This window comes from Podarcis cretensis (genome assembly GCF_951804945.1).
Source record: "Podarcis cretensis genome assembly, chromosome: 13".
Taxonomy (NCBI): domain Eukaryota; kingdom Metazoa; phylum Chordata; class Lepidosauria; order Squamata; family Lacertidae; genus Podarcis; species Podarcis cretensis.
In genome coordinates, this window is record NC_137182.1 from 49,510,917 (window position 1) to 49,527,937 (window position 17,021).

At 44.8% G+C, this 17,021-nt stretch overlaps 1 protein-coding gene across 2 annotated transcripts in view; it reads left to right on the forward strand.

The window, feature by feature from the left end:
• The window catches only part of LOC307201887 (uncharacterized protein), a 284,712-nt gene that overhangs the window by 167,816 nt on the left and 99,875 nt on the right, over nucleotides 1-17,021 (forward strand). Inside the window, exons 1-2 of one of the 2 annotated variants that reach the window (XM_079951407.1) lie at nucleotides 14,677-15,085; nucleotides 15,540-15,864. The exons of the other annotated variant lie outside the window; for it this stretch is intronic. Of the exons in view, the coding sequence (XP_079807533.1) occupies nucleotides 15,040-15,085; nucleotides 15,540-15,864 (371 nt within the window). The 5' untranslated portion in view covers nucleotides 14,677-15,039. Of the gene's footprint in view, nucleotides 1-14,676; nucleotides 15,086-15,539; nucleotides 15,865-17,021 lie in introns of those variants that run through there. 2 annotated transcript variants of the gene reach the window in all.

Below are 17,021 nucleotides of genomic sequence, written 5' to 3' on the forward strand. Positions count from 1 at the left end.
TTAGCTCCCGAATCAGTATCACCAGGGACGCCTCCAAAAATGAATTCTATCTTCTGTTGAGATCCCTCACAGCTGCAGACAACGCTGTGTATTACTGTGCAAGGGACAGAGCAGCACTCTGGGGCAAGGCAATGGAGTATCCAGACACAAACTGTGCAGAGTCATTCGGCCTCCTACACAGATTCAATATTTTATGCTCGATTGCTCACCGTAACACATTCTGCTCCACTCTTCTTCAAATGCAGAACAAAACAATTGTGGGAAGGGCAGTAGCTCAGGGGCAGAGCATCCACTTTGTAGGCAGAAACATCACAGATTCACACCCAGGCATCTTCAGGTACGGCTGGGAAGGAATTCCTGCCTAAAACCTTGGAGAGCTACTGACAGCCAGGGCTTCTTAGCATCACATACCCCACACTTTCCAAGCACAGGTCCACACTTTAATTTTTGATTCATTTTTGAACCAAATGAAAACCCATTCTTTAAAGCAGGTACACAACAAAAAGCAATGTGGGGTTCCCAGGGTTTGCCATTTGCTCTGACTCAGGGGTAAAGAGCAGGTTTTCACAGGGAAAGCTCTGGAGGGAGGGAGAGAGAGAGAGAGCGCATATGGCAATGGTGCTAGGTTGCCCCCAAGGTTTAGGAGACCACACGTATTGCATGCGTCTGACATCATGCGTATCTAACGTGATATCACACACATCTCCCAGCACTGGGCTGGCCAGTGCAGCCTTCCACTAGGCAATGCTGGTCCTCGCAGTGTTGGCAGATGTTGTGTAGGCCAGTGCAACCTTCCGCCAGGTGCTCCAATCCCTGCAGCATCTCCTAACACCAAACACACTGCTGCAGCCTTTTGCTAGGCCCCGCTGGTCCCCAGGAGATGAGGTGCAGGCCGGCACAATCTTGCGCCAGGTGTGTCTGTCCCTGTGGCGTCTTCCAACACTCTGCAGCCCAAAGTACAGGCCCTGCCTGGAAAGCACAGAGGAAAGGTAAGTGTGGAGAAGCCAACAGTACAAACAGGACAAAACTAGATGGATCATTAGTCTGAGGATGCTATTTGACCGTGAAACACTGCCACTTGGAGTTCTCTCTGCAAGAGCATCCCGTTTTTATCCCCTCTGCTTCTTAACTCAATGCCACATATGCAAATTTCTCAGCCAGGCCCCTTCTATTTAAACAGCATCACCTGAAGTTACTCCATGGCCTGACTGTGTCTCTTTCATTCTGTACAAAGAGAAGAGACACAGACAGATGGACGGACAGACAGACATGAGATCCCTATTGGTTTTTCTCATTCTCCTAGGCATCTTCCCTGGTGAGGATTTTTGTTTAGTGGGTAACTGATAATGTTGATCCCAACACAAAGGGATAATGACACAATTTGTTTTCTTTTTTTGCAGGTATCTTCTCAAGTCCACAGATAACTGAGTCTGGTCCAGGACTGCTGAAGCCCGGAGGGTCCTTCAAACTGACTTGCTCTGTCTCTGGTGTTCGAGTCAGTGACCATTACTGGGACTGGTGCCGGCAGACTCCAGGAAAAGGGCTGGAGTGGATAGGGTTCATCCGGGATGAAGCAAATGGAGGAACAACTCAGCTCAATCCATCACTCAGTAGTCGAACCAGCATCTCCAGGGAGACCTCCAGAAACGAAGTGTATCTCCAGCTGAGCTCGCTGACAGCTGCAGACACTGCAATGTATTACTGTGCAAGAGACACAGTGAACCAAAGCAATGAAGCATCCGTGCAAAAATCACCTGACAACTCTGCCATGTGCACTGGCACTGCCAGCTTGCAAAAATAAAATCTAATTTCAGCAGATCCATCAGAGTTACACAAATCTGAACTAGACGGACAACCACGAGGATAAATTTCTTATAAAAGAATGGGGGGGGTTATTTAGGAGACCATTGTAAGCAGATGGAAACAAGAGCAGGATTCGGACTCACTTGTAGTGTAAAAAAAAAAATTATGTACAATATGGTTTGATACAAAATTTGGACTATGAATGAAAATGCAGTTGAATATGATTAAAATAAAACCCCATGTAGGAGGTGGGGGGAAGTCTCCAGATCCAGAGAATCCCTTTATATGGATTTGTTTTTTACAGTCTGTGTCCATTTATATTTTGTATCTCGAAAACCAATAAAAATAATTTCATTTTAAAAAAGGAAAGAGGAAGGTAATTTCCTTTGTTCTTAAAATAAAAGCATCCATAGAATCATTAAACTGTAGAGTTGGAAGGGACCTCAAGGGTCATCTAGTCCAACCCGCTGCAACGCAAAAAAAACTTATCCATGAAAGATGGTCCTCCATCTTCTGCTTAAATACCTCCAAGGAAGGAGAGTCCACAATCTCTCATGGGAGTCCATTCCACTGCTGAACAACTCTCCCTGGTGTTTAGTCATAATCTCCTTTCTTGTAACTTGAATCCATCGGTTCAGGTACAACCCTCTGGAGCAGGAGAAAACAAGCTTGCTCCTTCCTTCATGTGACAGCCCTTTAGATATAGAAAGGTGGCTATTATATCTCCTCTCAGTCTCCTCTTTACCAGGCTAAACAGACCCAATTCCCTCAAACTCAATAGGCTTGGTATCCAGACCCTTTATTATCTTGGTTGCCCTCCTCAGGGAGGAAAATACAATGTACCATGGATCTGAAGTGGAAGGCAATATTTGGGGAGAGTCCCTTGCCCACGATTTGTTCCAAGTCATCCCTGCATATGGGTGACCTCTAATTCCCTTTGCTTCTTAAATTCAGGGCCAGAAGAGACTGAACACCGTATGGAAATCACCCCACTAGGCTCTTTCTGAATGACGTTCCTGGCTTTATTAGCTTTTACGGAACCCACTTAAAAAAATGTGTTTGTGTGTGTGGTCTTTTTTTCATTATGCAAATTCTCTCAAGTTCAAATAGCAGCATCCTCCTTCTTTCCATGTCCCTGTAGCTCAAGAGAAAAGCTGCCTCTGTTCCAGTACTTTTCTTATTCTGATTAATATTTTCCTCTTCCCAGGATAAAAAATGGCAACCCCCTTTCTCCCCTTCTTCCTCGTGGCCCTGTTCCCAGGTAGGCTATCCCCTTTCACATACTTTGAAGTGAAATACCCTAGATTTTAGGCAGGAATCTTAAGAGTACAAAACAACCCTTTGCAGGTGTTTAGGATTAACTGAGCAAACCAAGCCCTAACTCTGCTTCTCCTTTTCTTCTCCCTGCTCCTTCAAACCCTGCAGGTGTTTTCTCCCAGGTCACGCTAAAGCAATCTGGGCCAGAGACCTTGAGGCCAGGAGAAACACTTGAGCTGACCTGTACGGTCACTGGCGTCTCCGTCACAAGCAGCTACCGGTGGGATTGGGTACGGATGAGACCTGGGAAAGGGATTGAATGCATGGGGTACTGGGTTGGGACCACAATGTATGCTGCATCTTTACGCAACCGAATCACCATCTCTGTGGATCATTCCCAAACCAAGTACTTTCTCAGATTGAGCTCTGTGACCGCTGCAGACAACGCTGTGTATTACTGTGCGAGATACACAGTAGGAGGAACTGAAGCAGAGGCTGGCACAAAAAGGGGGAAGTGGTTAGAAAATAGAAACCCACTTCAAGAACCTTGAGGTGATATGTAACTCAATGGTGTTTGCTTCTCTGTAGGCACAGTTCCCACTCTGGAAAAAATATGGAGTGAATGGGGAGGATGAACCCACTTTAAGGCCTTAGACTGATGTTGATATATCTCTGTCTCAGAGATATGGAGTTTGCTCCTCAGAAGACCTGTCTAGAATTGCACTAACAAGCTCCTCTTCAGAATTCAGGGTGGGATGTTTCTCTCATTTTAGCATCCGGCCTGTTAGTCCATAACAACAGCAGCAGTGCAATCAGATGCTGGGACAACCAAAGGAGTTCGGTTGTTATTACTGATCATCTGAGACTGGCCCTCAGCCAAATCCCCCTTGTCCAAAAGGTGGTGGCAGATTCACCCACTTTTTTATATATATAAATTTTTTTATTAAAGTTTATCATACCAACATGTGATGGGATCATGAGCTGCTTGTGCGTGAAAGTGGTTGATCCCTCAGAGCTTTCTCATGGTTCTCAAGCTCTGTCTCAAGCGGAGCCCCTCACAACGTGGCTCCCTTAATCGCTGGCAGAATCCGACAGTGGGCGTTTGCGGAATCTACTCCAGCATAACAACTCTTTGACGGAAACGCGTCTGCGTGATTCACGCCGCGACAGTTTCCGGCGAGGAGTGGGTGTACCTACAGGAGGTCCTGAAACTTCCCCACTATTTTCGCTGGAAGTCTCCCGGAGCCATCCCTCCGTCTCCCTTTCTCCTTGGACTCCCTCTCTCCCCCTGCTGGTGCCTTCTTCCGCTGCTGAGTCTCTCCTATCTTCCGTGAGCCCCTCCACCACCTGCCTTTCCGATGGCAGTTCCCTGACACAACACAATACAATAATACAAACAAACAAGAAAAACAGAAAAAAGAAAGAAAAAAGAAAGAAAAAAACATGTATAATTTCCGTGCCTTATTTTCTTATAACTTACTTCCCCGACTTCCCCATACCTCCCCTCTCTGTATTCCAATTTCTATTTTATTGCTTCAGCAAATCCTTACCCTTAATTTTAATTTAATTTTTAACCTTTCTTTTATTTTTACATATCCATTACCGCTGAAAACCCCACAATTTCTAAATCAATGTCATTCTAACATTCATTAATTTTGCAATGTTTCTTAAGATAGTCCTTAAATTTCTTCCAATCTTCTTCCGCTGTCTCTCTCCCCTGGTCAGATTCACCCACCTTCCTACAGAAAACCACAGCCTCTTAAATCACCAGACTTGCAACCACCTGCAAAGTCGCACAAGAGTGTTTGATACAAAGAGCCCCAAAGCTAAAAGAGCAGCTGGATTTCAGATCTTGCATGTAACCTCTCTCACAGAAGAACTGAAGTTCTTTATTGGGGGTGAGGGGGGGGAGAGATAAATTGGTTCATTTGACCTTTATTTTTTTCATGGCTGAGCCATCCTTTACGCATAACTACTCTCCACAGATAATTCTGCGGATGAGTAATCCCTCTTAGCTGAGCATGATAGCCTTGTCATTCTTTTTGTGTGTGATATAGCCCAATACACACATTTCCCTAGTTTAATACATTTCACAAATAAATGTATTCTTATGCACACTTTACCCTCTCCCCCTCCCCATTCTAGGGATCTGCATTTTTGCCTCCTTCCAGAGGCCATAGCAAATCACAAGCAAAGAGCATCAGCAAAAAGACCAGTTGTTTGGACTTAATGTGGCAGGACCACCTGGTCTGTGCCTTCTCCTTCAACCCCTGGAGGGTGATTCTATCATTTCTGTATGGTTCCATCCCACTCCTTGGGGTACGACATTCTATTGAAATGAGTTATATATTTGAATTTCTTCCTCCCAACACTCTTATAGCAACATGGGAAAGAACAGATGCTAAAACCGTCTTACTCCAAATGATGCTCCTGGTTTATGGCCTTTCAGAGAGCCTATTTACCAATGTGTGCATTTCTCTGAGTGTTTTACATTATGCAAATTTGTTCAGTACTCCTAAATTCAAATAGTTGCCTCCTGAGTCTTTCATCTTCACTGCAGCTCAGAAGAAGAGCTGACTTAGTTCCAGTGATTTTTTTTTAAACGACCTATTATTATTTTTTCACTTCTTAGGATAAAAATGGCATTGCTCTATGTCCCCCTTTTCCTCCTCATGCTGCTCCCAGGTAGGTATCTCCCCAAATGCTCACTGTCCCTTACACCCAGGATTATAGTCCTGAATCTTAATTGTATAATGTTAACATGATCTGTGTAAAAACAAAATAAAAAAATTCCTTCCAGTAGCACCTTAAAGACCAACTAAGTTAGTTCTTGGTATGAGCTTTCGTGTGCATGCACACTTCTTCAGATACACACAGATATCTGAAGAAGTGTGCATGCACACGAAAGCTCATACCAAGAACTAACTTAGTTGGTCTTTAAGGTGCTACTGGAAGGAATTTTTTTATTTTGTTTTGACTATGGCAGACCAACACGGCTACCTATCTGTAACATGATCTGTGTACTTTGGATTAATGGAGCCATGGTGTGGCTGCTTACGAAGTAGCTTTTCAAGCCTGGAGGGGGGATCCTGCCTAACTCTGGTTTTCCTTGCTTCTCCCAATCCCATCAGGTGTTTTCTCCCAGGTCACATTGAAGGAATCTGGACAAGGAACAGTGAGACCAGGAGAGACCCTTGAGCTGACATGTACGGTCACTGGGCGCTCTGTGACAAGCAGCTACTATTGGAACTGGGTACGACAGAACCCTGGGAAAGGGCTCGAATGGATGGGAATGTGGACTGGGGGCACATACTATGCACCATCTCTCCGCAGCCGAATCACCATCTCTGTGGATTCTTCCCAAACCAAGTACTTTCTGAGGCTGAGCTCTGTGACAGCTGCAGACACAGCCATGTATTACTGTGCAACAGGCACAGTGGGACAGATTGAAGCAGAGGCCTGTACAAAAAGGAGGAAGTGGTTAGAAAACAAAAAGCGATGTACTATAGATGCTCGGTTCTGCTTAAAAGAATGCACATAATTTTGCAATCACCAAAACTGTGCTCCTTCCTGTCCACTCTCAACTTCTCAGGTTGACACAAACTGCTGCAAGGAAGGAGAAATGCATTAAGAAAAGAGAAAGAGGATAAGGGGGGAGATTCTCATACTGTAAATTCCCATGCGTTCAACCACAAAATCAGCTGCTATGATCATGATAACACTAAGCTCCATGAGAGCCATTGATGGGAGCAGTCCTTTTTTTCTGAGGGGATGCAGGGGTACGCATACCCCTAAATATTTTGTAAATCTAAGTTTGGCCTCATTGATGGGCACTCTTTCAATATGAGTAGGAAAATAACAGGATGCCTAAACATTTATTTTTTTTAATAAAAGCACTGGATGGGTTCATGAGACAAAACTCAAGGCTTAGGGGAAAAGTTGCCTTTACAGGCAGTGACGACAACCTGCAACACAAACGGCAAACCCTCTGAGTGGGGGAAAGAGTGATAAAGCGAGACCATTTTCATTCATTTCATTTAGTCCAGAAAACCCAGCGAGTGTTGATTGTTTGATTCAGAAATATCTATTTGATGCAGCAAAGTCATTGGTAGGGCTGTGGCTGACTGGTACAGCTTAGTTCACAGAAAGTCCGACATTGAATCCCTGGGAGACACTGCAGTTAAAAACCCTGTATAGCTCCTGTCAGTCAGTGTAGACAACACTGAACTAGATGCAGAGCAGTCTTACTAGGTTTACAGTGGTTTCCTAGGATTCTAAAAGAACTAGGAGGCTTCCTATATTCATAAAAGAACCTGGTTAAGTGAGGAAAGTACGGCATGAAAGAAAGGTGGAAGAGCAATTCAGTAAAAGGCAATATCTGAGGAAATTCCATTCCAGCAACTGAGTCTCCTTTTGTCCTCTTTGCTTCTTAAATGCAGGACCTGACACGACAGAACGCCCTCTATGCAAATCACCCCACCATCCTTCTTCTATTTAAATAGCATTGTCCAGTGTGGCTCCATGGCCTGGCTGAGTCCCATTCACTCCTTACTAAATCTAAAGGGGAGAGAGTGAAGGCAAGAGAGAGAGAGATGACTTTCATGTTGCTATTCCTCATTGTCCTAACCATCTCCCCTGGTGAGGATTTATTCTTTAGAATAAAAACAAAAATGTTGAGCCCAGTGCTGAGAGATTCCCAATTATGACACAATTTCTGCATTCTTTTATAGGCATCCGCTCCACTCCACAGATAATCGAGTCTGGTCCAGGACTGGTGAAACCTGGGGAGTCCTTCAAACTGACCTGCAGAGCTTCTGGGGTTCAGCTTGATAATTATTTCTGGCACTGGATCCGGCAGCCTCCAGGGAAAGGGCTGGAATGGATAGCAATTATTCGCAACACTGCAAATCAAGGAACCACTAATATCAATTCAGCACTGAGAAGTCGAGCCCGCATCTCCAGGGACATCTCCAGAAATGAAGTGTATCTCCAGCTGAGCTCCCCAACAGCTGCAGACACAGCAGTGTATTACTGTGCAAGAGACACAGTAAACCAAAGCAAGGAAGCATCCATGCAAGATCCACCCTCAGACTCAACCCCTTGCACAGGAACTGATAGATCCTTGTCACCAACAGACATCCATTGAATGAATGCAGCTAAATTTGTGCTGAAAATCTGCACCCTCTTTGAGGGCAAAATCCTTCAGACACTTTCTTTGGGCAGCAGAAATTCTGAGAAGCGTTGAGAGTACGCTGTGCTCAGATTGGCTTAGATTTCTTTTTGTCTTTAACTGCATTAAGGAGTTTGTCCCTTACCTTTCCCGCCCCAATCTGACCACAGTGATCCATGCGAGGGTCATCTCCAGGCTTGACTACTGTAATACTGCCCTTGAAACTGTCCCAGAAACTCCAGTGGGTGCAGAATGCTGCAGCGAGGCTCCTCACAGAGTCCCTGCCATGGGAGCATATTCACCCAATGCTTTACCAGTTGCAGTGGGTCCCGGTGGAGTATCGGGTCAGGTTTAAGGTGCTGGTTTTGACCTTTAAAGCCCTTTGTGGCTTAGGGCCCTCATATTTACAGGACTGCCTCTCCTTGTATGCCTCGCAGAGGACCTTAAGGTCCATGAGTAATGTTAGTTTAGAGGTCCCGGGCCCTAAGGAAGTCAGATTATACAGTGGTGCCTCGCAAGACGAAATGAATCCGTTCCGTGAGGCTCTTCGTATAGCGTTTTTTTCGTCTTGCAAAGCAAGCCCATTGACAGCTTAGCAGAATAGTGCTATTAGCGGTTTAGCAGCTTTTAGCGGATCAGCTGATAAGCGGCTTATCAGTGGATCAGCTAATAAGCGGCTTAGCGGCTTAGGAAAAGGGGGGGAAAGGGAGGACCCGCAGGAACTCGCAAGACATTTCGGCTTGCGAAGCAAGCCCATAGGGAAATTCGTTTTGCGAAGCGCCTCCAAAACGGAAAACCCTTTCGTCTAGCGGGTTTTCCGTCTTGCGAGGCGTTCGTCTTGCGGGGCACCACTGTATTCTCTTTGTCAAGCAGCTGGCAGCAGAGACAATCCTTTCCAAATCTCTCAAATCGCCAGACTGACAACCACCTGCAAAGTTTCACAAAAGAGGTTCTTGGAGGCAAGGAGCCTCAAAGCGACAAGTTCTCTTACATGTAATGACTTCCACAAAAGGACTGAAGCTCTTTATCGGAAAGGGTGTGAAATGGATCTGCACACTTGTCCCCTTCTAGAGGCCAACATTGCCTACAGCCCATCATGATCAAAGGGCATCAAAAACAGTTCCATTGCTAAGGCTTGGTGGATGTTTCAGCACAATCTGGTCTGTGCTCTCCTCCACTCCTTGATGGGTGTCTTGTGTCATTTTGCACTGTTCCATCCTTTTCCACATAGTGCTCTTTTACACAACCTTCAAGTGTCCCAGGGCATCCCAGAATAATAGAAGCCATCTTGGCTCCTGATTGTCCCAGAATGTCCCATTTCCCCCCTCTAGCCCCACCGAGCTTGGGGGAAAGGGTGAGCCAGCACTTGTGCTAACAGTGATGTCGCACTCTTGTGCAAGCCAAGTAACTTGCACTGTAGCACCATACCAAAATACACGCACCCCAATTTTCATCAGAGTAATGTTGGAGGATATATGATATGATATTTATGTTGTATGTTTACATAGTCATCCACTCAATGTGCTCATCTCAACACAAGAAGTAATACTGACACCTATGGCTCTAAATGGTGCTCTGGCCTTTATAATGCGGGGCGTTTTTTACATTATGCAAAATCTCTCACTGCCTCCCAAATTCAAATAACAGGCTCCTTGGTAATTTAGCTTCATTGCAGCTGAGGAGAAAGGCTGCCTCCATTCCAGCATTATTGTTTTTCATTCCTATTATTACTTTTCTCCTCTCAGGATAAAATAAAATAACAATGATGCTGCCCTTGGTCCCCCTCTTCCTCTTGGCCCTGCTCGAAGGTAAGTATCTCCTAAAACATTCTCCAACCCTTCCACATCCTATCAAATGAACTATTCTGAATATTAGATAGGATACTTAATGGTATAACAATTCACATGACCCATGTGTTTTGGAATAAAATCAGCAATGATAAAACTGCAAGAAACAGCCTTAAAGTTCTGGCTGGGCCTACTGCCTAACTCTGGTTTTCCTTTTCTTTCCCTCCCCCCAAATCCCTTCAGGTGTTTTCTCCCAGGTCACATTGAAGGAATCTGAACCAGGAACAGTGAGACCAGGAGAGACCCTCGAGCTGACCTGTACGGTCACTGGGCGCTCTGTGACAAGCAGCTACTGGTGGCACTGGGTACGACAGAGCCCTGGGAAAAGGCTCGAATGGATGGGAGCGTGGACTGGGAGCACATACTATGCTCCATCTCTCCGCAGCCGAATCACCATCTCTGTGGATTCTTCCCAAACCAAGTACTTTCTGAGGCTGAGCTCTGTGACAGCTGCAGACACAGCCATGTATTACTGTACAACAGGCACAGTGGGACAGACTGAAGCAGAGGCCTGTACAAAAAGGAGGAAGTGTTTCCTTCTGATACTTCTTGAGTAACACTTTGCTGAGAAAAACAGATCCTGCTTCATCCCAGACAAAATATGTACATTCTCCCTTAACATGGCCTTGAACATTGCTGTCTGACATCTGGCCAGATGATGGCCTAGCCATGCAAACTGTTAGCCATCACTGCCTCTTGCGGGAGTGAATTCAGTGTTGCTATCAAACGATGGAATGGTGACTGCCCACACTTGTGACTCAATACGGGGGTCTCCAAGAGGAGCGGGGGAAAAACAGAAGATCTGCAATGAAGTCACCACCCTCCAACATTTCCCAGATGGAGACATCTTATTCTATGTCAGGAAACTTCTCCCTGACACTTGGTGACATTTTCATTCAAAATGGACTTTGCATGGCAGCTTCACCATTTGCTTCATTTGGTCCAGGGATTTTATTTTCCATCTAAGCAGGACTCTTTTTTTGCACCTACATAAACATACCACATTTAATTGTTCTCCGAAACATTTAGGGGAGGAAAAACGGAAAAGCGGGGCACTCTGGGATCAAATCAGAAACCAGGATGGCACCTGTAATTTCGGGACTGTCCCTGGAAAACCGGGACACTTGGAGGATATGATGAGGTGCTACAGTCAGTCATTCTCATTTCAGGACTTGGGAGCCCTCTCCTGGGGAGAAATAAATTTCTAACTCGCACACTAACATACCGGTACATACTAGATGCAAGCCTCACAGCTCCATGTTTTGGTTCTTTATTATTATTATTATTTTACAAACGTCCACACTTCTGCTTATCTAAAGAATCTCCCAAGTACATACAGGCCAATACCTTATTTTTGGATTGCCCTATTTCTCCTTCAGGATGACAGGGCTCACCGCCGCCTGAGTTTGCTACTATAGAGAATGATAAATAAAGACACTTCTCCTTTTCATCAGAACAAACTCAGTTCCAGGTATCACCACTCCAAAGAATCCTACATCATACAGGAGATGTGCTGCTTCAACCATATATATTTTTTTCCTTTACCTTTAGAGTCTACTCCTTTCAGATAGGTTAATAAGTTACTTTGAATTAAATGGCATGTTAATTTGCTGGCAATTTTGTCGACCATTTTACATCAATAAGTGTCAATCCGTAGTAGTTAAAGGGACTGTTTTACAGGAAGCAACTATGAGATCTGAGAGTTTCAGACTTTTGCTTAACTTCAATGTGTGGTTTTCTAAATGCCTACGTTGCTTTTATGCTGCTTTAGTTCTATCAGAGTTTGATGACTTTTTATGTATTATCTTTGATATAAGTTTTTAGCTTTTTGCATTTTATTTGCTTTGTTTTGTTCTGTGGAAGCTGCTTTGAGTTTTTAGCTCTTTGTATTTTATTTTATTTCTTTTGTTTTGTTTAGTGGAAGCTGCTTTGAGTCCCAGTCTGGGGGAATGGAAGGATATAAATATCACTACTAATACTACTACTTTATGGTTTATTCATCTGGCAACCTTGTCAAGTGCTCCTCCTTTTAGCTTCTGATCCTTAAAAGCAGAACAGAATTGGATATTTTTCCCATTATGCAAATATGCCCAGCACACTCCTCCTTTTTAAAGAGTGCCATTCAAAGGTGCTTGGTGACCTGACTGAGACTCATACACCCTGTTTATAATAAACAAAGGACTGAGTGATTAAGGGGGGGAAATATGAGATCTTTGTCCATTTTGCTCATTCTCCTAAGCATCTCACCTGGTGAGCATTTATGCTTAGTGTAAAAACAAAAATATTGAATTCAACCCAAAGTGAGATCATATGAGAAGTCTAACATCTGTCCTTTCTGTTTTGCAGGCATCCTTTCCAGTCCACAGCTAATCGAGTCTGGCCCAGGAGTGGTGAAGCCAGGCGAGGCCTTCAAACTGACCTGCACTATCTCTGGTTTCGAAGTCAGTGATTATAACTGGGTCTGGAACCGACAGCCTCCAGGGAAAGGCCTGGAGTTTATTGGTGCTATTCGGAGCTCTGCAGCTGGAGGAACCACCTATTATAACCCAGCATTCAGTAGTCGGATTTCTGTCACCAGGGACACCTCCAGAAATGAAGTGTATCTTCAGCTGAATTCCCTGACAGCTGCAGACACCGCTGTGTATTTTTGTGCACGAGACACAGGGAAGTAAAGCAATGAAGCGTCCATCCATAAACCTACACAATATATCCCATCACTATGGCAGGCAAAGAGGGTTGATGGAGGACACATTCATTGTCCCATAGAGTCCCACAAAAGCCATTGAAAACTTGCTTATTCCCATAGCATAGTCTCAGGGTTCATTACTCAGGTGTGGTTCAAATTCGCATATAGGGAGAGAAGAGGAAATGGCTATTATGAGAGAAGTGTTGCACTCAGCATCATTCTCCAATCAGAAATTGTGATTCCTTCTACTGTCTGGGGTGGGAAGGCAGTTCTTTGACCAACGCACAGGCTGATAATCTGCTTTGCATCACTGGTACCAGTGAACCACTGTGCAGAGTAAAGGGCTTCCATAACTGGTTGCATAAGTGATGGAACCTCTAGTGTGTGCTACTCAGAGAGAGGGAATCATTAAGGCTGAGTTGGGAGGGAAATGGTGCTCTCCCAGCTGGGTACCAGCTCAATCCAGTACCTCTGAACTTCCCAGATCCAATGGGCTATCAATTCCCTTAGTTATTGGGACTGTGTTTGGGTTCCAACAAAGGATGCCATACCTATGTTGTCTCTCTCCCTCTTCCCAAATACAGAAACACATTTACCTTGAAATGCTTTGAAGTCTTGCCTTCTTGGTTTTTGGAGGCGCTCTGGCTCTGGCCAGAGCAGCGATGTCACGCTGGCCACGTGACCCGGAAGTGTCTCCAGACAGCGCTGGCCCCTGGCCTCTTAAGTGAGATGGGCGCACAACCCCAGAGTCTGTCAAGACTGGCCCGTACGGGCAGGGGTACCTTTACCTTTACCTTTATACCAGAGTCCCATTAAGGCAGGGGTGGGGAACCTCAGACCCAGGAGCTAAATGTGGCCCTCCATGCCTCTCTAGGTGGCCCTCAGGACTCACTCCAGCTACTCCCCTCACCATTCTCTCTTCCAACCCTTCTTGAGTAGAAAAAGGGAAATACAAAATTGAGCCTCGCAAGGCTCATTTAGAAACCTGATAGGCTTGTGCTTACTATGAAAGTGGAAGAAAAAATGCGATTACTCTGAACAATTGGATCCTTTTATTCAGCTCAAAGTATTGTGCATCCAGTTATAGACCAGTAAGTGGCAGCATTTCATATGAACAGAGGACTCTGTCCTGCAGATAGGGATGAGGCAGAAGTGTGCTTCAGTTTGTATTTTGATGCAAATCAACATTATTTGCACTTCTTGAAACAGGATGCAATCTGAGACACAGCAACCCTTTGAAATTTGCATTTCTTAGAATTTTGCATTGCAGTTCTCCAATTTTTTAAAAAGGGCATGGAACTCCATATATCTAGAAAAGGTGTATACGAAATGCAAATGTTGATAAAGATGACATACAGCAATGCATTATATCAGGGAGATTTCACGCAAAACATGCACATTAATTTTTGTAAACACACACAAACACACGTATATCAGACTGATGCAGAAATGAGGAAAATGGAACTTGAGTTTGGAACAAATGAGTAATGGAGGTGACTGAATCTGGCAGATTTACCCTCCTGTTACCAATGGCAAGGTCTGCTTTGAAATTGTGAGGACTTTCTGCTTCTCCTCTTCAAACTATCATCGCCATTACAACCCTTTTAAAATTAAATGAAATTAAAAACAGTTAAAACCAATTACAATCACAAAACTTCTGATTTCCAGGAACTAGTGTTGAGAGGCATACCACCTCTTGGACTGTGAGCACCTTGATTTGGGCTCAGAAGCAAACAGGCAGTCAGCTTCCCAAGCATATCGCTATATTATACGCCTTCCCTGCAAAGCAACCAAGCAGTCTCCTCCAGAGGGGCAATTCCAAAGAGGCAGCCCAATATTGTTGTATTTTGGGCACTAGGCTGAAACATTCTTATTTGTACAGCTGTTTCAGAAACTGCCTTTCCATTTCCATCTGCTTCTTGTTAAGGATGTTTTGCACATTGTTTTATTAATTGGATTTTGTATTTTAATGATGGTCAAATGGCCCTGCAATCAATAAACTGTTTTAACCCACCAACAAGTATACATTTTCCCACACCTTCAGAACCTCCATATCACACCCACAGCCTGATAACTTTAAAATTGTGTTGTTGCCATCTAAGGAGCAAAGCCTCCTTTTATCCTCCTTGTTTCATACACTCTGCTCACTTTAAACAAATCTGTCAGGCGGGTTCCTCCTCTTTAAATACAGCCCTTCAGCCTTGCTCCACAGCCTTCCATTCATTCAGAAAGAGAGAGGAGTGAGTGAGTGAGTGAGTGAGTGAGTAGAGAAAGAAATGAGATCTCTGATGTTTCTTCTCCTTTTACTGAGTATCTGCCCAGGTGAGGATTTTATACTGGACCAATTACACATAGGACAAAATTGGGTCCAAACACTTGGAGCCTAAGGTGAACTAACTTCAGGACAATTCATGGTGACATTAAGTTTCTTTCACCAACAAAAAATAAGCCATCCCTAGAGTATTGGGGATGGGAGGATGGACTATGGGTGATATAATGCAAGGGAGTTCGGGGAGGGGGAGAAATTTCCCAATATCAGGCAAAGGTCCAAATAATTTGGGATAATTCCCCCATCTTTCAGCAGACCGCAGTGCCCAGTCCAATGTTGAGCAAAAGGCTTCCTTTCCAATGATGCATTTCAGAGATCAAGAAGGGAGAAGAGGTTGGAGGACTTCCCGTCCCTAAAATTTCTTAACTGATGTCTTAGGATGCAATCCTATGAACCGAACTAAGAGATACTCCATGGAGTGGTACTAATTTCTCTTGCTTTGTTCAGGTGTCTTCTGCAGTGTGCATCTGACCCAGTCTGGCCTGGGAGCAGTGAAGCCCGGACAGTCCCTCCAGCTGACCTGCGCTGTCTCTGGTGCTGAAGTGAGTGGCTGGTACTGGGGCTGGAACCAACAGACGCCAGGGAAAAGTCTGGAGTGGTTGGGCGGCATTCAGAGTGTGGCTGCGGGAGGAAATGGATACTACAGTTCCAGGTTTAGCTCCCAAATCAGTATCACCAGGGACGCCTCCAAAAATGAATTCTATCTTCTGTTGAGATCCCTCACAGCTGCAGACAACACTATGTATTACTGTGCAAGGGACAGAGCAGCACTCTGGGGCAAGGCAATGGAGTATCCAGACACAAACTGTGCAGAGTCATTCGGCCTCCTACACAGATTCAATATTTTATGCTCGATTGCTCACCGTAACACATTTCTGCTCCACTCTTCTTCAAATCCAGATCAAAACAATTTTGGGAAGGGCAGTAGCTCAGGGGCAGAGCATCCGCTTAGTAGGCAAAAACATCCCAGATTCACTCCCAGGCATCTCCAGGTAAGACTGGGAAGGAATTCCCGCCTAAAACCTTGGAGAGCTACTGCCAGCCAGGGCTTAGCCACACATACGCCACACTTTGGAAGCACAGGTCCACACTTTATAGCTATCTTTTTTGAACCAAACGAAAACCCATTCTTTAAAGCAGGTACATAACAAAAAGCAATGTGGGTTTTCCAGGGTTTGTCATTTGCTCTGACTCGGGGTAAAGAGCAGGTTTTCACAGGGAAACCTCTGGAGCAGAGAGAGAGTGTGTGGGAGAGAGCACATATGGCAATGGTGCTGGGTTGCCCCCAAGGTTTAGGAGACCACATTTATACCCCTCCCATCTGAATGGGTCTCCCCAGCCACTCTGGGCAGCTTCCAACCAAATATCAAATATTACTCTGTGCTGAGGATGCTATTTGACCATGTAATACAAACAAAGGTGCTCCAATCCCTGCAGCATCTCCTAACACCAAACACACTGGTGCAGCCTTCTGCTAGGCCCCGCTGGTCCCCAGGAGATGAGGTGCAGGCCGGCACAATCTTGCGCCAGGTGTGTCCGTCCCTGTGGCATCTTCCAACATTGTGCAAGCCAAAATACAGGCCCTGCCTGGAAAGCACAGAGGAAAGGTACCGGTAAGTGTGGATAAGCCATCAGTACAAACAGGACAAAACTAGATGGATCATTAGTCTGAGAATGCTTTTTGACCATGAAATACAAACACTGCCACTTGGAGTTCTCTCTGCAAGAGCATCCCATTTTTATCCCCTCTGCTTCTTCACTCAATGCCACATATGCAAATTTCTCAGCCAGGCCCCTTCTATTTAAACAGCATCACCTGAAGTTACTCCATGGCCTGGCTGTGTCTCTTTCATTCAGTACAAAGAGAAGAGACATAGACAGACAGACAGACAGACAGACAGAGAGACATGAGATCCATATTGGTTTTTT